Genomic DNA, 25,450 nt, shown 5'->3' with positions numbered 1-25,450 from the left:
AACATAATATGGTATCCCTGTATGGGACCCTAGAACAGAAGGATAGTAGGTAAAAATTAAGGAAATTTCAATAAACTAGACTTTAATTAATATTAATTTATCAATATTGGTTTGCTAATTGTACCAAATGTACCATATAGGGGAAACCGCTACAGGAGTCTTGTACCATCTACTCAATTTTTCTGTAAATCTGAAACTGTTCTAAAAATTAAAGTCTATTTTTTAAAAAAGCAACATTATACATACTCTCATGTGACACCTTAAACTCCTGAGATTGGTAGTGACAGCTATGAAAAGCTAAGTGCCCCGGGGAGGGGGAAGGGTAAGCTGGGAGGACGTGATAGAGTGGCATGGACATATATACACTACCAAACGTAAAATAGATAGCTAGTGGGAAGCAGCCGCATAGCACAGGGAGATCAGCTCGGTGCTTTGCGACCACCTAGAGGGGTGGGATAGGGAGGGTGGGAGGGAGACGCAAGCGGTAATAGATATGGGGACATATGTATAGTATAACTGATTCACTTTGTTATACAGCAGAAACTAACACACCATTGTAAAGCAATTATACTCCAATAAAGATGTTAAAAAAAACAAATCTAAGTGCCCATGATGTGGCAGGCACTGTTACATATATGATCCCATGTAATCCTTAGAACAACCCAATGAGGTAGGTGGTCTTACCCTTATTTGGCAAGTTAGGACATTGAGACTTATAGATTCTCAGTGATATACCCTTGGTCACATAGCAAGTAAGTGGCCAGTCCAGTTGAACCCAGGCCCTTACTTTCTCATTTCCTGCCAGATAAACTTGGCACACATTGGATTATTTGATCTGATTTTTGCAGTAGGAAAAATAGCTCCCTTAACCACCACTCTTTTTTTTTTAAATCAAAATAATCTTTATTGATATGCTCAGTGCTACCTTGTTAATACGGTCATGTTATCACCATGGCTGAGGTAATGGGGACAGCCCCGCCCAGCGCCGGCCCGGGCCCTGGGGGCGGGGGGCGGGGTTGGCCTGGAGGAGACCTGGTTATTCCACTGATACCGACCAGGGTTCTTGGCCTTCCCCAATCAATAGAAATTGACTAGAGGCTAGACAAGAAATTCAGGAAGGCTTTATTGGGGCCCCTGCTGTAGCAGGGGGAAGTGAGAACAAACCACAGGTTCCCTTGCTTGCTTGCTCGTTATATGGGGTGAGGGTAGGGGTGTGTCCAGGGGTCAGGCCAGAGGGGTGGCTTGGGTGCTTTGCCCACCCCTTAGGTGGTGCTGTGTGCAGGAGGCATGCGCACATGCCTCAACACCCTGTTTTTGCTCTCAACACCCTGTTTTTGCTCCCCGCTCTTCAGAAGTGGCAGTTGAATTGTTTTTGTCTTTTGTATCTTTTGGTCCAGAATTTGCCTCAACTGTGCATGCACACAGTTATTTTTAGTCCCATAGAGTTTCTTTGTATTTTGTAGCTTGAGGAGAGGTGTGTCCACATGCAAGCTTTGCAGCACTGCAGCAAAGGGTCCCAGGTCCCAGGGCTATCTCACCACCACCCCCAGCTCCCTCCTGAGTTGTCCTGCCACCCCCCCAGGCCCCTCACAGGCCAGCATCCCAGGCCCAAGACAAAATCAACTAAAAAAATAAATTCTTCTTCTCGCAGCTGAGCACCTGATGTAGGGGAGAGGGGCGGCTCCGGGCCTTTCTGGCCAGGGGCTCCAGTAGGGTCATGATCAGGCCCTGCCCAGCCAGTGCCCCGACGATGCCGTCTGGGACACCGGGTGGGAGAGGTGCTGAGCCCCACAGCATGCGGACAGGAGGCTGGGGGCGTACCACCACTCTTTTCTGTGCCATTCATGTCTGTTCTCAAAGACAAGGTGCCAGTTTGGGCTCTGATTACTTCTCATGTGCAAAATCTCAGCAGCCTCTTACCTGGCCTCTCCACCTCCACTCTGCATTTCAATCCACTCTACATGTGGCTGGAAGACTTATCTTTTTTAAGCACAGCTCTCTGTATATTACTCCCGCCCAAAACCTCCCTAATGCCTACTGGAAAAAAAAAAAAAAAATTCCAGACTACCTCCTCTGGCCCCAACCCCTTCACTTTTGTCTCCCTCACCTTCCTCTTCCCTATACCAGTGTCCGAGGTCTCCACTTCCCATTTCCTAACAAGTTCTCTTTCTGGCCTCTGTTGTAAATTCAACACAGGTGGAATGACTTCCTGCTAAATTTGAAAAACTCTGCCAGGGCTGAGGGTAACTGACAAAATTGGTGGGATTCCATCCAGATCCTCAGAGGAATGTGATATCTAATGAGAAAGCAGACATGCAATCAACCATCACTCAAGGCAAAATGAGCTAAATGTTAGAATAGAAGAAAGGGATAAGGGAGAGAATGATTCATCACAACTGGGGGATCCTGGAAGGCATCCGGAAGAAGGGACATGGGAGCCTGTTGGATATGTAGATTCTGACAAGGAGAGAAGGGGCAAGGCATCCATGCTTTCACTCCCTCCTAGAAAGTTCCTGTGCCAGCTCTGCCTGCCACAAACGGATGCATCCCACCAGGCCCCATCTTTTTATGCACACCCCACATTTCTCAATATTACTTACACTTTCTAACTTGTATCATAGTTAATTGTGCACATACCTTATTTCTCTTACTAAGCCATGAGATCTTTAAGGAAATGGAATGCGTCACTTCATCTTTGCTTCCCCATTCATCGAGCCCCGACCTGGCCCATCACTACCCTCTAATACATGCCTTGAATGTATGGCAAAATGAGTGTAAGTTGGGCCACCTGTTTTTAAACAATTTTCAAAGTGAAAGATTTTCAGATTCCTTCATTTAATAAACCTTTATTAAAATACCTACTATGTGTCAGGCATTTGTGCTAAGTGCTGGAGATGAGAGTGGCTGGTATACACGGGTGAGGACCTGCCCTCATGAAGCTTACCATATAAAGGGGGAGACAAACGTTAAATAAATGGACAAACACATATTTGTTGAATTATAACTGTGATTTTCATTAAGAAGGAAAAATAGAGGGCAACACTAATGGATAACATTTACATAGCACTCATCAATTGCCGGGCAATGTCCTAGGCACTTTACATATATTAACTCTTTTCATCTTTATCTCAATCCTAAGCAGTATAAACACTTTACAGATGAAAAAACTGAGGTACAGGAGGGGCAAGTAACTTTCCCAAGGCCGACAGCTATTATTACAAGAATATTTAACAAAGGGACCTAATCTAGTTTAGCATTATCAGGGAAGACTCTCCTGGGAAGTGACATCCAGTAGAGATCAGGAGGGTGAATCTGAGTTGGCCAGGCGAAGAGGCTACCGTGGAAGTGTTCTGGGCAGGGGAAGGTCTGGAGGAGGCATGGGGCTGGCTAACTTGAAGAACTGACGGGAAAGTAGTGAAGCTGGTAAGGCAGGCAGTGGCCATGTTAAGAAATTTGGATTTTATCCTAAAAACAATGTACACTTTAAGTAGGGGAGAGAAAGGATCAGATGGGAGCTTTTAAAAGCTCTCTCTGGGGCTTCCCTGGTGGCGCAGTGGTTAAGAATCCGCCTGCCAATGCAAGGGACACGGGTTCGAGCCCTGGTCTGGGAAGATCCCACATGCTGCGGAGCAACTAAGCCCGGGTGCCACAAGTACAGAGCCTGCGCTCTAGAGCCCACGAGCCATAACTACTGAACCCGCGTGCCACAACTACTGAAGCCCACGTGCCTAGAGCCCGTGCTCTGCAATGAGAAGCCACTGCCTACGCACCTCAATGAAGAGTAGCCCCTGCTCGCCGCAACTAGAGAAAGCCCGCATGCAGCAACGAAGACCCAGCACAGCCAAAAATAAATAAATTAAATAAATAAATTTTTTTTTTTAAAAAAAAAAAGCTCCCTCTGGCAGCCATGGGGGAGAATGGCTTGCGGGCCTGCAGGATACATAACCTGTATGCAGTTAGGAGAGAGGATGGCTGCAAGGAGCGTTGGCAGCGCAGGTGGAGAAAAACTATGAGATTTTCTACATTTAGGAGAGAGAAGCCGCAGGATTTGGAAATTGGTTATGGCACCCGGGGAGAGATTGCAGTGTTACACGGGGCACTCCAGCTTTCTGCTTTGGGCATACCAGTGGATGGTGGTGCATTGAGCAAGATGGGGAAGACTGGAGTTCAGGTTGAGATGAGGATAAGGACTGCGGTCCTGGCCATTGTGTGGTCCCGGTCCTGTGAGTCATCTAAGTGGAGAGTCGTGTTGGCCACTGGATGAGGGCTCAGAGGGCAGGGCAGGGTGGAGATGTACATATGGCAGTTGAGGGCACAAAGAAGAGGCTTGCGTGCACGGACCTGCCCATGTACAAAGAGCAGAAAAGGCAGCCCAGCCCCAAGGAGCCCTCACGTTCAAAGGTCCTGTCTGCCCCCAAATGTTGCTGATTAGAGCGTCTCTTGACTATTTCTCAGCATCCACTACCTGAAAGTGGTTCAGAAGTAGCTCTCCCCCAACACCCGCTTCCCGCAGACACCCGCTGCTGGCTCCCAGACCGAGGCTCCCACGGGGAAAGCAGGAGGCCAAGCACAGACACCTGAGACCTAGTCAGACGCAGGGCTCACCACCACTGACCCCGCGCCTCCCTGTCCCGCAGTGCTTCTGGAAGAGTCCAGCGTTCCCTCTTCCGCACCGGCTTGGTCTAACCCGCTCGATAGCCTTTTAGGGCCCCATTGCTCTTTGAAGCGTTCGCACCTCCTTTTAACCTGATTCAGCCATGTAGAAATGTTGGGAGGTGAGGCGTAAAAGGGGGCCATCCTGTCCACAGGGTAACAGGTCGCTTTCAGAAATGATTTCAAAAATCCCCGGTGCCAGGAAGTGGAGAGAACGAGGTTGGGAGAGGCGCGAGCATTTGACGAGGTACCGCTCGCCGGGAAGCTCCCTTTGCTGGGGGTGGATCGCAGAGTCGCGGGATGCTGCCGCGCCCACCCGCCCCGCGTCGCCTCAGCTTCCGGAAACTCCAAGCCCCTCAGTACTCCGGCTCCTCCGAGGTTCCGGAAGAGCGCAGCGGAGCTGGCCGACTGCGCACGGGCTGGTCGCCAGGGCGCAGCGGCGGAGCCGCGGCGAGGCTAGCGCTTTGTTCCGCGGTTGGGTCTCGCGCCCTAGGGCGCGCGCATCCCGGGGACCTGCGGGTGCGGCTCTGCCCCAGGCCCGCGGCGGAGAAGCAGGCGCGATCCCGTGCGCCCGGAGCAGTCCCGGGACCCGCCAGGCCAGGCCCCCAGAGAAGACAGCTGCGGCGCTTCGAGATACAAAGACCAGTGGGATGTGGAAGCAACTGGGGAGCCGGCAAAGGGAAAGCGAAAGTCGCGGGCCCGGTCAGTGACCGGGTGAAGGCGCCCCGCCGCCCTCCCGACGCCGGCGGTACCCGGGCCTCGCCTTGTGAGCCTTCCTGGCCCAGCCCGGTGCGCCGCAGCCATGGCCATTGCTCACCTGGCCACCGAGTACGTCTTCTCAGACTTTTTGCTGAAGGAGCCCTCGGAGCCCAAGTTCAAGGGGCTGCGGCTGGAGCTGGCCGTGGACAAGATGGTCACGTGCATCGCCGTGGGGTTGCCGCTGCTGCTCATCTCGCTGGCCTTCGCACAGGAAATCTCGATTGGTAAGGCCCGGGGACAGCGGCACCGGGGCGGGCTGGGCCGGCGTTATCAGAGGTGCCCGGGTCTCTGGCGAGAAGTGATTTTTACCGCGCGTCCCTGGCGGTGCCCGCCGTTGTCATGGGCGTGCACGTTGGGAAGGAAGGTAGCCCGAGTTGATGGGCTGAAGCATTCTTTGTTCGCGTGCTCCCTTTTTCCCCCCTGCTGTGGACCCTTCTCGCATCCCTGCTGCCCATTTCTGTTCCCTGCTGCCCACTGATTCCCGACTCTGGCTTAGTGTTCAAGTCCCACTCTTAAGACCGGCGCCGTTGTCACCAGATTTGCCTCTCTTTTAACTCCTACACATTTCTGCAGTCACCCAAAATTTGTATCGGAGAAGCTCCCGAGTGGTTAAACGGAGGACGTGAAGAAAAGTAGCCCATGAAAAGTGCTTTCTCCCTTATCTTACATTTAGTTGATGTGTACAGAGACTTTAGCTCTGCAGGGTTGTGAATGATGGGAAATAATTGCTCTTGGCCAGTATTACAAGGGATAAATCCTCTACCTGGACGGCCTTATTTTGAATGTGAGATGAACGAGTCCCCTTCTTGTAAACTCTCCTTTATCCTAATAACAGTTCTGTGAGATTCTGAAAGTCTGGTGGTTTGGTCAGGATCACGTGGCTAATAAGCAGCTGGTCTTCCTCATCATCTCTTCTGACTTTGAGCGCAGGAGAGAGTGTTTATGAGTCAAGAGGAAGGCAGCGTATGAGGCTAGACACAGCTCTGTGGGGAAGGAGGCCGGTGGGGCTGGACAGTGGGGAAAGCTTATGTGAAAGATTGGGCTGGCCCTGAGCGCCTGCCCGTGGGTGGGATTTGGATAAGCAGAGGTGAGACCTTTGCCAAGATTTTGGGATGTCAGAGGAATGGTATGCGTTCCTGGAAAGAGAGAAACAGCGAGGAGTGTCCTAACCGAGGCAGGAGGATTAGTCGGGGCTCCTGGAATATGAGACTGAATATGGGCCTGGGTTAGTGAGAACAGAGGAGTACAGACTTGATGGTTTAAAAAGTGCAAAGTTATTATTTGAGCAGAGGCTGGACTGGTTGAAAACAGCCCTTAATAAGTAATAGCCTGAGGGTACATGTAGGGTCTGTGAAGGAGGGGAGTTGGAGCTAGGGAGGATGCCATAAAGATGAGGCATCAGTTGAGGTCTTGTGCGAGGGTGGGCGCCGAGACTAGAAGGGAAAGGACGGGAAATTTCCAAGATCAAGGAGTAATAGTCCACTCTTGGGCTCCTAGCTTTTCATTGGCCACAAAGGGCCGAGACTGATCAGAGATATCAGAAAGGCTGTAGGCCTTTGTGGTTGGAGAATGATATTGATGGAAATGGTGAAGTTGAGGGAAGAGTTGGTTGGAAAAAGGTTACAGTGAGCTTGATTTTGTGATCCACACCACTAAGTTGTTCAACTTGGCAGGAAGTCGCCAAATTCATTTTGGAAGGTAGTCTTCCGTTTTCCTTGGCATTGGGCAGGCATAGATAGTCAAGGCTTTCCCTCCGCCTTCCAGATGGCCAGGAGTTGAGGCTTCCGGTTGGAAGGAAAACCACCAAGTAGCATGGGTCCTGGAGATAATCTTTCCCTTCAGCAAATGTTTCTTGAGTACCAGCTGTGGGCTGGACCCAGTGCTGGGCACTGAGGACCCAGGAGTCAGGGAGACATGGACCCTGTCGTGGAGGAGCAGCCATCTGATGCCAGGAGGGAGGACTGGTTACTGTTCATGATGAACCCCGTTCAGCTGCCCCACTTGACTTATAAGCATAGGTTGTATTGCAAGTACCTCAAATTTCCTTTTGCAGTAATTTCCTTTCGCAGTATTTTTATGGCAAGGAAGAATCTGTGTTTGAAATGTTGAAAGACTCAGTGGAAGGTGGATGAGTGTCATTCCATATGGCTCCATAGAACACATGACTGTTGCCAGATGGTAGGTGCAGGAGGTCAGAGTTCTGTGCCAGAGAAGGACCTTCATTTCTACCACACCTGTCCCCAGATGCCTCTAGAGGTGCAGCCCCTTTCACCTGGAGGTATATCTATATTTATATTTATATCTGTATCTATATCGAAAGAGAGTAAGTGAGTTAGTTTAGGAAATAGCTGAGTGACAACTCTGTGTAGAATACAACCATAATTAGGCTACATGGCCTTCAAGCTCTGAAATTCTAGGAGTATTTATCTAAATCGTTGAAGAAACTAATTCCCTAAGCATGCTACTTTTCAACAGACCAGACTCTGAATGGGATTCTTGTTCTTGGGGTCTTTTGATGGGTCAGCAGTACCCTCGGCTTAGGGCTACTCAGGATATGGGACCAAGATGTCCTCCCTCAGGGACTGCTTTGACTCTCTGGTGCCCTAGCCTGGTGTCTTAGGAGACGTCCCACCAGGATGCTTCATGCCCGGCGACAGGGTGGCTGGACCAGATGAGCAGCAGGGGCAGCCACTGGACCCCTGGGGAAGGGCGTCTGGTCCGCCCAGGGAGCCTTCTCTCCCTGCTGCCCTCCCAGCAGGCAGCTGTAGTTCTGGACAGAGGCACTTGATCCCTTGGGGTTAGCTCTGCTCTGCTGCTGTCATTACAGGGCAGGCGCTGGGCCATTCCCAGTGAGCCAGGGGACAGAGAGAGCTGCAGCTGCTTCCAATGCTGCTGGTTCCTAGTTCCCCTCGTGTTTCCTCCAACTGAGTCAGCAGCCAGGTGGCTTAAGTCATCTACTCTGTCATGGCTGATTGTGGGCACATCTTGGGTAATGTGTTCAGGCTACCCTTCAGCATGTACCAGGTGGCAAAGCTGATTCTTCTTTTCAGGGGTGTCTATAAGAATGGGCTAGGGCTTCCCTGCTGGCGCAGTGGTTGAGAGTCCACCTGCCGATGCAGGGGACGCGGGTTCGTGCCCCGGTCCGGGAAGATCCCACATGCCGCGGAGCGGCTGGGCCCGTGAGCCGTGGCCGCTGAGCCTGCGCGTCCCGAGCCTGTGCTCTGCAACGGGAGAGGCCACAACAGTGAGAGGCCCGCGTACCGCAAAAAAAAAAGAGAGTGGGCTAATACTTAGGGTCTCAGGGCAAAGGTCCCAAAACAGCACATCCTCAGCTCACATTTAAAGCCAAAGCACCAAGGGAGCCTCCTGGTCCCTTTCCAGAAAGATGCCTGCTATCCAGAGAGGCTACTGATACATACATGCTTTTCTTTGTTAATTTTTTTTTTTGGTATTTTATTGTACAGATAGAACCTAAATACCTTCTCATGGTAAAGGATTCATAAACCTCCTTTACTATGTGTTAGAGGTGAACACCGTGGACACTTTGGACAGCCGTAAAATCCCCTTTCTCTGCATTAGTATAACGTATACGCATTTTTTTAACCAAACTGAGTCACATCATAGTGGTTTGCATTTTCCTGCTTAGTATGGAAAGCACACTGTGTGGAAAGGTGTGGAAAGCCTTCTGTGTCAGTACAGAGGTGTCACCTCACTGTTTTTTTAATAGGCAGGCAGATCTTCCATAGCGTGGAATGTTCTCATCATAGTTCAACCAGGCACTCCCCTCGTGATGTACATTTAGGTTCTTCCGAATTTTCCACCGTTACACATCAGGCTTGTTGGTACATAAATCTTTGTAACGACTCCCCTCCTCCCAGCATGGAAAGGAAAGGAGGAGAGACCAGTATCGGTTTCCAGAAGGATGAAGTCATTTTCCAGGATAGTTTTGCATTCCTGAGTTCTTATTTCAAGTAAGGAGAAGAAAATGCTGCCTTGTATACCCTCCAGCTCCATCTCCCTCTGAATGTGATGCTGTCAGACGCGTGGAGGGGGATTTTGATGTGCTCCTGGTTTTAAGAAAGAAATAGCCTCTTTCAGGGGTAAGATTGCAACTTGCCATGGACTTTCTGATGTGTCCTCGTAGCACACTACATTTCCTTCCAAGCACTTATCACAAGTTGCAGTTAGGTAATTATTTGCATAATTATTTGTTGAATACTGTCTCGCCACCGGCCTGTAAGTTCATCAGGGACAGGGACCATCTATCCTCTTTCAGGTTGACTGCTCTGTCTGTAGCTTCCAGCACAAAACTTGATACATAGTAGGCATTCAATAGAGTGTGGAGATGAATGGAATCATCAAGGATAGCGGTAGGAATTTAGCATTTTGGGATCCTGAGTGTTAGTTATTCTGTTGTCTATAGATGGGATTTTAGGTATCTTGAAAGAGTTCGTCTTAAAAGAAGTACCATCAAAAATATTTGAAAACTCTGTATAATGTCATTGGAGCTGACTAGAGTAACAGTAATAGAGCGTAGAATGTGAACTGACAGATAATAAGCAAACATTTAGTTAACGATGAGATCGATTTTAAAAATATGCTAGAATTTACCCAAATAGCATTTGTTCTGTTTCAGTGTACGCACTGTTGCCTGACTTTGAAAGACCCAGTGAATTCGAAGATCTGTTTTTAATTATTTACTAATCCCTTTCTCTTCCCCCCACCCCACAGAAAAAAAGAAAAGAAAATGAAGTTGTGGGAAAAACCCTATTATTTCAAAATAGATGAAACTCCCACCCTTAGCAGAAACTGAACATATGTCTTGAAATCTTTGCAGATTCTGGGTTTGGATTAGAAACATCCTTTTCAAAGCCATGCAAACACCCACCCTTCGTCTGCACATTGCTTCCTTGGATTGCTTTCTTCTCAAACCCTTAACTGAGGCAGTGAGTTTAGTCCAGAGTGGGGGAGGGGAGGCAGTTTGGGAGCATTGTACCCTGGCTGAGTGAGTTGGACACAGCTGCCGTGCTTTGGGGTTACCAAGGGCAACTGGGGCCACTGGTTTCCAGGGGAGAAGGCACCGAGGTGAGCCTGGCTCTCTGTGGGGCGCAAGGTGTATGGCAGCAAAGGGAGATTCTTCTCATTTATTTAATCATCCTCTCTAAAGCTTGTACTCCTTTTTCTCAAAAGCCATTTGTGTATGTGTATATTTATCTGATTAAAAAGATATGGTTGACTGTAGAAAATATGAGAAATGTAGAAGAGAAAAGATCTGTAATTCCACCACCGTTATAACACTGAGATAACCACTGTTAAATCTTGGTGTGTTTTCCCCCAGACTTTATTATGTATACATAGCTGACAACTTGTATTCTACTTTTTAAAAACCAAACTCCATTTCGGGTCATTTTGCCTCGTTCTTAAATCTTACACACTTGCTTTTTGTTGGCTACCAAATTAAATGTCGAATAGTTGTATTGAAACGGAGCCCATTTACAAATTTTTTTGCTAATATAAATAGCATTGTGAGGAACACTCCTGAACATAAACCTCTAAGCTATAAAGATCTCAGTATTTCAACAAATTGTATAAATCTAATTACAAAATCAAAGAAGAGTGGCATCGTTTTCCGATTTTGCAGCTTCTCATTCATTGTGCAGTGATATCCCACGTCAGTAGGCTCTGGAAACCCTGCTGTACATACTCACAAGAGAATGAGAATGAGAAGGCAGATAACAGCTTAATAATATTGTGAAAAGAGGGTTCACATCATGAACCTCCTGGAAGAGTCTCAGTTTCCGGATCCTCTTTTTTTTTTTTTTTTTTTTTTTTGCTGTACGCCCCGGTTCACCTGCATCGGCAGGCGGACGCACAACCACTGCGCCACCAGGGAAGCCCCCCGGATCCTCCTTTGAGAACCATTCTCTGGGGTCAAACTGGAGAGTGGCGTTTGCAGTTAGAAGCACACGAGGTGTGCACGTTTCACGTTCAAAAGGCACTGCCAGTTGCCCTTCAGAACACGGTTTACACTCCTGTCATCATGTAGGGAGCAGCCCTTTCCTCACTTCTTTACTGCTACCTAATATTTTCAGAGTTTTCAGTTTGCCATTCTCATGATGGAAATGGCATCTTGTACATCACCATGACTTCGATTAAAAAGAAAAATTCAAAAAAATTTTTAAACTACACATAAAAAAAGTCTGTTTTGTCTGATTTAAAAAAAAGAGAGAAAGAAATGGCATCTCACTGTTCCAGCCTGTAGTTCCCTGTATGCACTGGGATTTCACAAAACATAGTTCTGGGCTCTTTCTCTGACACCTGGCAGTTTCTGGAGGCTGCTTATTGCCTCCAGGCTAATTACCATTGCCTTTTGGCCTGGAGTATTTGATCCTAGAGACTGTCAGGTCTCAGCTGGTTATCATTAGCTTATAAAATATTTCCCTCCCTCTTCTACCCTTCCACAGTCTCTTTTTATCTTTTTTTTTTTAAGCTAAAAGGTTAAAAAAATAAGTTGTTTCCCTTCTGACCCCTCTGTTTCCTGTTTAAATTTAATTAAGTAGCAAAACTAGCAAATACTATTTTTTAGGAAATATAAAGATGTCTTTACAAAATCTTTTTTTTAATATTAACATCTACTCCACGTTTGATGATCAAATGTGGGTTCTCAGTTTTCAAAAAGCATAGTCACTGCAGTGTGGAAAGGTGACTTTTCAGAAAGAGAAGTGCTTATTCAGCTGTACCCTTTCTTGGCAAGGTTCACCTCTCCTCTCTGATCAGGTTTTCTTTTGCAAAACAGATAATGATGCTGTTAAACAAGATAATACGTGGAAAGAACCTGACACATGGTTTGTATTCAATACATGTTGGTTGACTCAAACTAGTGACATAAGCTTCTACAATCTGAAGGTAATTTGCAGTATTATGAGCAGCCAACAAAGCTGAGACAGAGGCCTCACGCTTCTCTCCAGGGATCGTGCAGATTCAGGTGCTATTCAGACAGGCACTGGAGGCTCAGCTCAGATGAGTCTGGGTGACCATAACTGTGACTTGCCCACCTTCCCTTCCCCTGTGTTCCTTGGAGAGAGGAGAGTCCAGGGACTGATGGTCTTGACCTTCTTCTTAATAAGGCTTTATTCCTTTTGAGTCTCTATAAACATTTTAAGCCCTTATGTTCTCCGTGTTTCTGTTTTGCACACATTGAAGTGAATTCCAGAACAGAAAAATGATGCACTTTGGAGAATTGAAGGAACACTCTTCCGGCACTTCTTGCTTACCAGAAAGGAACAGCTGTGTGGAGCATATGTGACCGGAAGGCGTCTCACCTTGACTCAGTTTCATCCTTTGTAACATGAGGACGTTGGACTAAAATTAGTTATTATGTGCACTCCAGTACCTTTCTGATTCTGGCAGTGGTTCATGCCTCGCCTTACTGTAATTATTCTTTCTTACGTTTTGTGTCCGTTCATTCACATCCTCATTCATGTCACTTATTCACTGAGCACTGCTCTGTGTTCTAGGATCTATCAGTGAAGGAGACAGACATTGTCCGGGAGCTTTCAGCCTGGCAGGAGAGACAGCTCCCCAATAATTACAGCGTTCTGGCTGTGATAAGTGCTTTGAGACAAGTGCCATTGCAGGAGCTTCGCCCAGTCGGGGGCATTGAAATGGCTTTCTGAGGAAGTGACAGACATGATTTCTTGGAGAATGGAAAAGGGTCAGTGTTTCTGGGGCCTGCTGAGCAGGGGGGAAGGGTGAGTGGTATAGATTCGAGAGCTGGGCAAGGATCCGATCGTGGAGGGCCTCATGGGAATTTGGATTTTAGGGTTTATCCAGAGCAGTCGGAGGGCTTTTAGTTATAAATGACATAATCAGATACACATTTGAAAATCTCACCCCAGATACTTTGTGGAGATGGGAATGGAGATGTGGAGAGACTAGTTAGGGGCTGTCACGGTTAAGTTAAGGCTTACTAACTCTGTGCCCTTGGAGGACAGGGACTGTTATATGTGTCTTGGACTCCACCATGGTGCTTTGTATGGGGCAGATAGTTTATAAAAGTTTATCGGGAGCTATTGCTGGGAGCTCTGCGGGCACACCCGATACCTCCCCGTTGTTCCGGGATGTCGGAGCTGATTTGGGAAGGCCCCAAGCTGGCCGCATTCAGTGGTTCTGCTCTGGGGCTCCACGGTCTCATGGAAGCCCGGCCTGGCGCAGTGGACTGTGAGGAAGGCTGTGCCTGGCAGGGGTGGGCCGGGTCCATGTGGAAGCCTGGTCCAGGGTAGACCCCAGCAGCTGGCCCTCATCGGCAGGCACAGCAGGAAGCCCTGTCCGCTGAGGGCCTGGGAGAAGCTGCAGCTCTGGAAGGGCCTGGCCGGGGCCCTGCAGGTGACCAGCCAGAGGGGTTGGTGTCCAAAGGGAAATTTTGCCTCTCACCTCTGCACTTAGGAAGTTGCTTCTAACGCCTTCCTTCCCCTGCTGTCCTTAGGAGCAATGTTAATAGCTGCTGTGTGTATGTGCACACACACGCGCGTACGTTTTCATTAAGACTTTACTTTTTTAGGGCAGTTTTAGTTTCACAGCAAAATTGAGGGGAAGGTACAGAGATTTGCCATATACTCCCTGCTCCCACACATGCACAACCTTCTCTGTTATCAACATTTCCCACCAGAGTCGTACATTCTGTGGGTTTGGAAAAGTGTGTAATGACATGTATCCATCATTATGGTATCATATGGAGTATTTTCACTGCCCTCAAAATCCTCTGTGCTCTACCTATTCAACCCTCACCTGTATAACCCTTGGCAACCACTGGCTTTTTTACAGTCTCTATAGTTTTGCCTTTTCTACAATATCATACAGTTGGAATTATGCAGTACGTAGCCTTTTCAGAGTGGCTTCTTTCACTTAGTAACATGCATTTAAGATTCCTCCATGTCTTTTCATGGCTTGGTACCTGTTTCTTTTTAACACTGAATAATATTCCATTGTCTGGATGTACCACAGTTTATTTTTCCATTCACCTACTAAAGGACGTCTTTGGTTGCTTCCGGGTTTTGGCAGTTACGAACAAAGCTGTAATAAACATCCATGGGCAGGTTTTTGTGTGGACATGAGTTTTCAGGTCCTTTGGGTAAATACCAAGGAACGCGTCTGCTGTAAAAGTATGTTCAGGGCTTCCCTGGTGGCGCAGTGGTTAAGAATCCATCTGCCAGGGCTTCCCTGGTGGCGCAGTGGTTGAGAATCCGCCTGCCGATGCAGGGGACACGGGTTCGTGCCCTGGTCTGGGAAGATCCCACATGCCGCGGAGCGGCTGGGCCCGTGAGCCACGGCCGCTGAGCCTGCGCGTCCGGAACCTGTGCTCCGCAACGGGAGAGGCCACAACAGTGAGAGGCCCGTGTACCGCAAAAAAAAAAAAAAAAAAAAAGTATGTTCAGTTTTGTAAGAAGCTGCCAAAGTGGCTGGACTATTTTGCAGTCTGACCAGCAGTTAATGAGAGTTCCTATTGCTCCACATCCTCGCCAGCATTTGGTGTTGTCCGTGTTCCAGATTTTGGCCCTTCTAATAGGTGTGTACTGGTATCTTGTTGCTTCATGTGCTTATTTTCTATCTTCATACCTTCTTGGGTGAGGTGTCTGTTAAGATCTTTGGCCCATTTTTTGAGTTGTTTGCTTCTTATTGTTGAGTTTTAAGAATTTTTTGTATATGTATTTTTTATTTGAGGGATAGTTGATTTACAATGTCGTGTTAGTTTCTGGTGCACAGCAAAGTGATTCAGCTATGTATATATATGTATATATATATATATAATTTTTCAGATTCTTTTCCATTATAATTTACTACAAGATATTGAATATACAGGAGGACTTTGTTGTTTATCTATTATATATATAGTAGTTTGTATCTGCTAATCCCAAACTCCTCATTTATCCTCCCCCCACCCCACCGTGCTCCCCTTTGGTAACCATAAGTTTGTTTTCTCTGTGTATGAGTCTGTTTCTGTTTTATAGATAAGTTCATTTGTATCATTTTTTTAGATTCCACATGTAAGTGATATATGAAATTTGTCTTGCTCTGTCTGACTTCACTCAGTATGGTAATCTCTAGGTCCATCCATGTTGCTGCAAATGACATTATTTCATTCTTTTCTATGGCTGAGCAATATTCTATTACGTATATATACACCACATCTTCTATATCCAAGGAATTCTTTGTATATTTTTAATAACAGTCCTTTATCACATGAAGCCACCATATATTGACACTGCCTGTGTGCTAGGTCCTTTTAGCATGATATTTTTCGCAACAGAAATTCTTCAAAACAGGTGTATATTTTAATTCTGGGGAGACTGTGGAATATTGGTTAAGATGTGAGTTTGGAGACAGACTGCCTGGATTCCAATCCTGGTGCATCACACATACACTGTGAGACACTGGACAAGTTACATAATTTCTCTGTGCCCCAGTTTCCTCATCAGTAAATGGGGTAATAGTAAAACCTATCTCACAGGGTGGTGAGAATTAAATGCATTAACACACATGAGCCCTAGAACCATGTCTGGGACATAGTAACCTTTCAGTAAAGGTTAGCTGCTAAACACGCCCCAGTACTGTATGACTCTGACAGATGAGGAACTGAGGCCAATAGAGGCCAGATAACGTGCTCAAGGGCACACAGAGCAGAGCTGGAGTGCAGCTTTGATTCTGAAGCCTGAATTCTCGGGCACTGCTGTGTCCTCTGCCCTCTCCCTGTCCTGTGCATGAGGAACAGTGCACTGAAAGCAGAACGAGCTTGTACCCAGCACAGAAGCTACTGGTTTGTTCTGGGTCTCGGCCCTGCTGCCACGGGATCATCCTCCACACTCTCGGGACCATCTTCCCCACTCCTTGCTTTCTTGCTGGGGAGGGTGCCTTCTCTGTTAGAATCATGGCCAGCCCCATCCCCAGTTCAGCACTGCAGCCTCAGCAGGGCCTCAGGACCGTGGGTGCATGAGTTACAGCCCTAAGGATATTAGAACACAGTCCCCCCACCCATCCTGCCAGACCTCCTTGCCATTATCATAGCATCAAGTCTAGACTTCCCAGCATGTCATCCCAGGATGTCCCTTATCTGATTCCCAGTTGGACTCTGTTCCAGGCACAGTGTGTGCTCCCCTTCGTAATATGCGGTGAACCCTAAAGACTCCAAGCCTTTCTCATGCTCTTTCCCAGCCTGGGTTTTCTCCTCTCCTCCCTTCAAGTATGAACGTCTGCCATGGCTCAGCCACTACCTTATGCAATTTTTTTGTTTGTTATCATTAGTGGTTCATATTCTTGGCCTCCTCCTGGACTGCAAGCTCTTGGAGGACAGGGACCACGCTTTCTTTGTCTTTGAATCCCCCGTGGTACCGCGTCCGATAAATGCTTTTTGGGTGGAGCGCAACACCATCGAGGTCTGCATACCTTCGGAAGAACAGCTGTGCTCTGTTGTACCATGAGAGATACAGAAGGAACAGCCCTTGGGGAGAGCAAGGTCCTTGGCTCTTTTTGGTATGCTGCTGGCACAAAGGCTCTGTGCCATTAAATGCCAAATTTAGACACTCCAGGCCTTCTACGACACAATAGGATTTCTTTGTTGCAGGAACTACAAAATCTAGCTCTTAAAAGGCAACTTTGAGGGAGAGGTGATACTAAAGGACTTAACAAAGTTGGGTCTAGTTTCAGGCTGGGGCCCCATTAAATCTCAAATCCCGATTATCCAAGGCCTGCTTTCACAATGCGTATGTTCAAGATTTATAGAAGATAAGACAAACAGGTAAACCAGTAAGGACGGTGAAATTCAAATAATTATAAGTGCACTGAAGAAAATAATACAGGATGTGACAAAGGAACCGTATATCTTTGTATCTCCAGTGCTTACCATGGTGCCCCTGAAGCATAGAAATAAAAACAGCTACCATTTATTGAGTTCTTACTATCTGCTTGCACTGTGGCAGATATTTCATTAATCCTTATAGGAATTCTATGAGGTTTTGCAAACAAGAAAAATTAGGTTCAGAGAGGTTAAGTAACTTGCTAGCAAGTAAAAGAGAAAACTTAATAACTGTTGGATATAATGGGATCTTAAAGCAATATTCAGGAAATAAAGATTCTAGAACCTCTTCTTATAGATGTACCTGATTTTTTCCCTTTAGGCTAAAATCCCTTCCCCACACCTAACTGGGCTTCCATGTTGTTTCACACAAATTAGGCCTCTGGCCCTTTCCTGCTCTGCTTGTGTTACTGGCTGGCCTTGCTGTCCACAGCGCCTGTCCTTCTCCACTCCGCCCTGCCTCCACCTTCTCTTTCCCCTGGTCACTTGTTCTCAGGGTGTCATCATATTGGGGAAAGAGGAGGGCCACACACTTGGGATTGTATGGAACCTACACCAAGTATTAGCTGTCTGCCTCTGGAAGTTGCTTAACCTCTCTGAGCCTCTGTTTCCTCATCTGACAAATGACACTAAATGATAACTAGTTCACAGGTTCTTTTATTCGATTGAGTGAGAGCATCTAATTCCTATCTAATTGTAGTATTTAGTAAATGACATCTGTTCCTGGTGATTCTGTGATGGAAAGTAGCTTATATGTGATTAGCATATAGAGAATACCAGTATCATGTGTGAGTCACGTTGGTTCATATACTTTTTTTCCAGCATGTGAATGATTTGTGCCACCAAGGAGGAAGATCTGGATGAAGCAAGCTTCAGAGGAATATGGCGCACATGATGCGCATTAACCCCACGCTCTTCCTCTTGGCTGCACACGGTCAAATGCCCTGTTTTGGCGGTGCTATCAGGCGGTTCTGTCTGGTCTTTGTGTGTTTCACTTTTTTACTTGGGTGCATAACTCAGCAGCCTTTCTTACACACCCTTCATCACACTACTGTTTTGTTTTTTGTTTGTTTGCTTGTTTTGCGGTACTCGGGCCTCTCACCGCTGTGGCCTCTCCCGCTGCGGAGCACAGGCTCCGGTCGCACAGGCCCAGCGGCCATGGCTCACGGGCCCGGCCGCTCCGCGGCATGTGGGATCCTCCCGGACCGGGGCACGAACCTGCGTCCCCTGCATCGGCAGGTAGACTCTCAACCACTGCGCCACCAGGGAAGCCCCACACTACTGTGTTTTTAATCAGGATTGTTGCTGTTTGATTAGTGCTCTAGGTACAAAATCTGCAGAGACTTTGAGTGATCTGCCTCAATCCTGTATACTCCATAGCTCTGTTATTTTAGTGATTTTGCAGAATACTACTTTTTAAAAAAAATACACAAATTGTATTATAGCAGAGATGTTTGTATTGATTTCCCTTTTTACCTTTCATCTGTTAATCTTCATTTCACAGAAGCAAAACCTTTGCCCTGGACCAGGCTAGGACCTAGGAGTGATGGAAGAGACTTCAGGCAGACGTGTGCTGTGACTATTTCTTCATACTCTCTCTCACCTGGACTATTTTTTTTTGATTTGTGTTATCATTATTTTTATTTTTATTATTTTAAAATTAATTCTTATTAGAGTATAGTTGATTTACAATGTTGTGTTAGTTTCTGCTATACAGCAAAGTGAATCAGCTATGCATATACACATATACACTCTTTTTTCGATTCTATTCCCATATAGGTCATTACAGAGTATTGAGTAGAGTTCCCTGTACTATACAGTAGGTTCTTATTAGTTAGATATTTGATATATAGATTCTGTTCCCATATAGGTCATTACAGAGTACTGAGTAGAGTTCCCTGTACTATACAGTAGGTTCTTATTAGTTATCTATTTGATATAGAGTAGTGTGTATATGTCAATCCCAGTCTGCCAATTTATCCCTCCCCCCCTTCCCCCTTGGTAACCATAAATTTGTTTTCTACATCTGTGACTCTACTTCTGTTTTATAAATTTTTTAGATTCCACATATAAGCAGTATCAATCAGCTATGCATATACACATATACACTCTTTTTTCGATTCTATTCCCATATAGGTCATTACAGAGTATTGAGTAGAGTTCCCTGTACTATACAGTAGGTTCTTATTAGTTAGATATTTGATATATAGATTCTGTTCCCATATAGGTCATTACAGAGTACTGAGTAGAGTTCCCTGTACTATACAGTAGGTTCTTATTAGTTATCTATTTGATATAGAGTAGTGTGTATATGTCAATCCCAGTCTGCCAATTTATCCCTCCCCCCCTTCCCCCTTGGTAACCATAAATTTGTTTTCTACATCTGTGACTCTACTTCTGTTTTATAAATTTTTTAGATTCCACATATAAGCAGTATCATATTTGTCTTTCTCTGTCTGACTTACTTCACTCAGTATGACAATCTCTAGGTCCATCCATGTCGCTGCAAATGGCATTATTTCATTCTTTTTTATGTCACTTGGACTATTGCAATAGATTCCTGACTGGTCTCTACTTCGGTTCTTGACCCTGAATGGCCAGTTTTTGACATAGCATCCAGAGTGAACCTTTTAAAATAAATACCAGAAGATGTCTTTGCTTTAAAAATTCTGAAATTATTATTATTATTTATTTATATTTTTGGCTGCATTGGGTCTTCGTTGCTGCGTGCGGGCTTTCTCTAGTTACAGCGGGGGGTGCTACTCTTCGTTGTGGTGCACAGGCTTCTCGTTGCGGTAGCTTCTCTTGTTGTGGAGCACAGGCTCTAGGTGCGCGGGCTTCAGTAGTTGCAGCACGCGGGGCCCAGAGTGTGTGGGCTTCAGTAGTTGTGGCGTGCGGGCCAGTAGTCATGGTGCACGGGCTTAGTTGCTCTGCAGCATGTGGGATCTTCCCAGACCAGAGATCGAACCTGTGTCCCCTGCATTAGCAGGGGGATTCCTAATGACTGTGCCACCAAGGAAGTCCCTAAAAGTTCTGAAATTATTTTGTGTGAATTTTTAGGATTGAGCCAATGAGTAACTATGTTGATGTATTTGGGAGCTAAGGGTCTAAATGAGAGAAAGATACAAACATGGAATGAGGGAAGACAAGGAAGATCCCAGTGGTGTTGGATTGGAATTAGAAGTCTCATCATAAACTCACAGACACACACAAATCGATTTCCTGTGTGTCTGTTGAAAGGGCCTGGGAGCAATGACATCTCAGTAGCAGTGAGCACAGCTAGCATCCAGATCTTTGTTTTAAAATTTTATTACTGGGACTACCCTGGTGGCGCAGTGGTTAAGAATCCGCCTGCCAATGCAGGGGACACGGGACACGGGCTCGAGCCCTGGTCTGGGAAGATCCCACATGCTGCAGAGCAACTAAGCCCATGCACCACAACTACTGAGCCTGCGCTCTAGAGCCTATGAGCCACGACTACTGAGCCTGGGTGCTGCAACTAGTGAAGCTGGCGAGCCTAGAGCCCGTGCTCCACAACAAGATAAGCCACTGCAATGAGAAGCCCGTGCACTGCAACGAAGAGTAGCCCCCCACCCGCCACAACTAGAGAAAGCACGCGCGCAACAACGAAGACCCAGTGCAGCCAAAAATTAAATAAATAAGTTTATTAAAAAAAATTTTTTTTTAATTACCAACTAAAGGAACTGAAGGTTCATTGGAGAAATGGCCAATTGTAGGGCTGGGGCAGGGAAAGTACAAGATAAGCCCAGAACATTTTGTGCCAGGAAGTATGGAAGTGCTCAAAACCAAGGGGAGCATATTAGGTACAGGAGCTAGTTTGAAACAATTTAAGCATCAAAATAAATCAAAGTAACGGATTATAAAATATTGAAAAACAAAAGACTACATGAGTCCATGTTTATGCTAAAAAAGAAAAAGATGTGGGGAGGGTGAAGTTCCTTTTTTTTTTTTTTTTTTTTTTTTTTTGCGGTATGCGGGCCTCTCACTGCTGTGGCCTCTCCCGTTGTGGAGCACAGGCTCCAGACGCGCAGGCTCACGGGCCTAGCCGCTCCGCGGCATATGGGATCTTCCCGGACCGGGGCACGAACCCGTGTCCCCTGCATCGGCAGGCGGATTCTCAACTACTGCACCACCAGGGAAGCCCTGAAGTTCCTTTTTATAGTAAAATGCCAGCTAATAAATGTAGAGGGAAGAATAAAGTTGGAAAATCTTCATTTTGCAGCCACAGTTGAAGTATTTGATTCACCACTGGATGAAAGCTTGTTGGGGAACAGAATACTTACAGTCTAGGAGGGTCGTCTCCCCATAGACCACTTATTTCTCAAGGGAAAAAGTCACTTTTACAGCAGAGCCCTGGCAGAAGGCACCTTAACCAAGTGACCATCATAGGTGACATTACCTGTCATGGGGGAAACTGTTGTCAGGCGCCTCCAGGGGTGTCCTGTGGATGACCAACAACCCTTCCCTTATTGGGATCCCTGCCAATAATGCAGAACCTAGATCAGAGCATGGAGAAACAATGAACAAACACAAATGAAGGGGTGTCACACAAAACAGAGGGCCAATGCTCTTCACACGTTAGGGTCTTGAATGACAGAGAGGGGCTGTGGAACCCTCCCAGGATAAAGCGACTAGAGAGACATGACATCTGCATGCACTGTGTGTGGTGCGGGATTGGATCCTGAGTAGAGGAAAAAAAAAAATTGCCGTAAAGGATAGTTCGGGAAATCTGAATATAGATAGCAGTAGTGTTTTCGTTTTTTTGTTGTTGCTTTTAATTTGGTAATTGAACTGGGTTGTGTAAGAATATCTTATTTTAGAAGATACACACTTTGAGAGGAAAGGGTCATAATCTCTGCAAGTGGTTCAGAAAAAAGGTATATATTATACATACATGTATATAAAAGGAGGATGTGTGGCAAAATGTTGACAATGTGGTATTTCATTGTAATATTATTTTTTATGGTGATACTGTATTTTATATGTTTACAATTTTTTTTCCAGTTTTATTGAGCTGTAATTGACACATAACATTGCATAAGTTTAAGGTGTGCAACATAATGAATTGATATATGTATCTATTGTGAAATGATCACCACAGTAAATTTCATTAATATCATCACCTCAAATAGTTACAATTTTTTTTCTTATGATGAGAACTTTAAAGATCTACTTGCTTAGCTTTCAAATATACCATACGGTATGGTTAGCTGTATTTATATACAGCTAATTTATATATCTTATAACTGGAAGTTTTTACCTTTTGACCACCTTTACCCATTTCCCTCACCCCACCATGCCTAGCCTCTGTCAACTACCAATCTGTTTTCTGTCTCAGTTCAGTTCTATTAGATAAAACATATAAATAAGATCAGAACTATTTGTCTTTCTCTGTCTAATTTATTTCACTAAACATAATGCCCTCAAGGTCCATCCATGTTGACACAAATTGCAGGATTTCCTTCTTTTTTATAGCTGAATATCGTTGTAATATTCTTGTAACTTTTCTATAGGTCTGAAAATAATTCAAAATAAAATGTTTAATTTTTAAAAAGAGATGAGGTAAACAAAGCAAAATGTCAATATTGTTTTAAACCCCTAGGTATCTGTTATATTATTTTCTGTATGTTTGAACTAGTTAATCTCAGATGATCAAAATTTTTAAAAAGTACTTTTTTTGCATCTTTACTAGAACATTAAGTTCTCATATCTTTTTTCCCTGGTACCCAGGTCATTGAAACTTTATTCACTGGACAGTTGTCAGCTTTTACATTGGATTAATATAAGTTCTTCTTTTGTGTGGTCTAGACGGTCTGGCTGTACTAAGGAACTGGATTCTCTGCCTCAGCAAAGCGACACTTCAAACTGCTGCTTCGTTGTCTAGTCTGTTCTTCTGGGTATAGTGCTGGCCTCACGGTTCCTTCAAGCTGCGGTCTCTGTCTAGCTCCCTTTTCACTTCCACTTTTGCGCTTAGCAGGCTGTGTAATATTATATTGTTTACGCCATCATTCTTGACTGAATTAAAGGAGCCCTGCAGTTTCCATCGGAGGCTCGCCACCTTGACTGTATGTTCCCTTGGCTGTCTGCCCTGTAGTCACAAATCCTGGACCGTGTGGTCCAGGCTGTTATTCCCCTCCATATGTGACAGCATTGTGCACTGATGGGCCTTTGTCTAATTTGGTAGACCCAGAAGCAGAAAACTATTAGTGCAGAAATGCCAAACAGTTTATTGCTTGGGATGGGTAGTGAAGTATCTGAGGACTTCTTGGGACTCATTTAGAAGATAACACTAGATTATGCCCATCTTATCAAGGAGCAGATATTAGCTCTGGTTGGGTTGTCTTTAAAAGCCAGGCTTAGCTGTGGGAAAAAAAGAGAACTGGTGAATGAATCAACTTGGTTTAAAGGAAAAGAAAACTATCATTCCAATTCAGCTTTTTCAGTTTGGGCTACAGAGAGTACTTATATATTTTCACACTGGTTTAAAACACCTGTGCCGTGGGGTCAGTTCCCGCAAAGCAAAAGTGAAGGCAAGAATGGACCATTTGGGACTTTATTTATTTGCTTGTGTTTGAAGCTAGAGGTTGGTTTGAAGTCGCCAGGAGAGGTGAAAGGGGAGGAATTTGTTTCTTTTTTAGAGAGAGAAGTAGTCCTGAGATTCTTGGAATTTTACTCTATTTTATCAGGGTTGGGCTCTCTGAGTATATGGCAAGAAGGGATCCTTTGGGACAGACTTCATTTGGTCTTATGTTGGTGTCGAAGGTGCTTGAAACAGATTCAGGCCTGTTTCATCCTTATGAGCTCTTGTTACTATTTCATGTTTATTTTTAAGCGCTGACCACTACCCATCTCTTTCTCTACCACACAATCAGGGTCCCTTTCTATGTGATTATTCCCATTGAACTTGAGAGTTTATAATACAGTTGTTTTCCATTTTTTTGGCAACCTTAAAATATAGCAAGAACTTTCAAATTCAGTGCTTCTCAGGTTGTATTATGACCTACCTGGATCCCCTGGGTATGTGTATATATATAGGTGTGAATGGTATGTGTATCATTTACATTAAAGTGAAATAGAACTGAGTTTTTGTTTTGCAAAGTAAAAACATTTTGCAAACTTTTAAAATATTCTATCGATAGTAATGACTGCTGTGTTCCCTTTCTGCCTCCCAGAAACAGCAAGCCCAGGACTTACTGTTTTGTTCAAAGAAACTTTCCTGTCTCCCTCCTTCTCTTTTGACCTTCTCTGACCCAACTTTCTTCAATAACCTGTGCTTTCTTGCCTCCTCTTCCTCGTGTTTGGAAGGTAAAGATGGTAACCTGGGTTGATACCCCATCTCTGTAACCCACTAGTCACGAGATGCTCACTTTCCTCATTTTTAAAATGGGGTCAGAGTACACAGCAAGGGGTGGTTCCCTTTTCTTGATTCTGCTGCCCCTTCACTCTCTTCACGGTGCTGGTTACCAGGCTAGAATCTCTTCCGTTTGAAAATTCCTCTAATGTCCTCCCAGGCAGTTAACTAGATCTTTCTATTGGTGTTTTGTTAAACTTGCGATTCTGGTGAGTTGCATTAACTTCTCAGGAAGCCTGATTCCTGCGCTACCCTCACAGCTGCATGTAGCATTTAAATGCAGAAGCAACACAGATAACTTATTCCCACACAGCACCCGGGGAGGGAGGATGCATATGTTTGTCAGAAGACGCTGGGGACTTGCTTAGAACTCACAGCCCTTCAGATGTGGGCCCTCCTAACCAACTGGGTGATAATAATGCGAAGAATGAAAAGAAAGCTTATCAAAAAAAGAGGAACAATCTGTATGTCTTCTTTGGAGAAATGTCTATTTAGGTCTTCTGCCCATTTTTGGATTGGGTTGTTTGTTTCTTTGTTATTGAGCTGCATGAGTTGCTTATAAATTTTGGAGATTAATCCTTTGTCAGTTGCTTCATTTGCAACTATTTTCTCCCATTCTGAGGGTTGTCTTTTGGTCTTGTTTATGGTATCCTTTGCTGTGCAAAAGCTTTTAAGTTTCATCAGGTCCCATTTGCTTATTTTTGTTTTTATTTCCATTTCTCTAGGAGATGGGTCAAAAAGGATCTTGCTGTGATTTATGTCATAGAGTGTTCTGCCTATGTTTTCCTCTAAGAGTTTGATAGTGTCTGGACTTACAT

General features: G+C 45.4%; 1 protein-coding gene across 4 annotated transcripts in view; it reads left to right on the top strand.

Moving 5' to 3' along the window:
* Positions 1-2,895: 2,895 nt before the first annotated feature.
* The window catches only part of PANX1 (pannexin 1), a 50,397-nt gene continuing 27,842 nt past the window's right edge, over positions 2,896-25,450 (top strand). For all 4 annotated transcript variants that reach the window (XR_003683559.2, XR_003683560.2, XR_003683561.2 and 1 more), the window contains exon 1: positions 2,896-5,636. Coding sequence is in view for 1 of the 4 variants with exons in the window: in XM_007122687.4 (XP_007122749.2) it covers positions 5,456-5,636 (181 nt within the window). In the remaining 3 variants the exon portion in view is untranslated. The remainder of the gene's footprint in view (positions 5,637-25,450) is intronic.

The sequence above is a fragment of the Physeter macrocephalus genome, chromosome 16, assembly GCF_002837175.3.
Source record: "Physeter macrocephalus isolate SW-GA chromosome 16, ASM283717v5, whole genome shotgun sequence".
NCBI lineage: Eukaryota > Metazoa > Chordata > Mammalia > Artiodactyla > Physeteridae > Physeter > Physeter macrocephalus.
The sequence above is the reverse complement of the archived record's forward strand: the minus strand, read 5'-3'. Positions and strand labels throughout refer to the sequence as shown.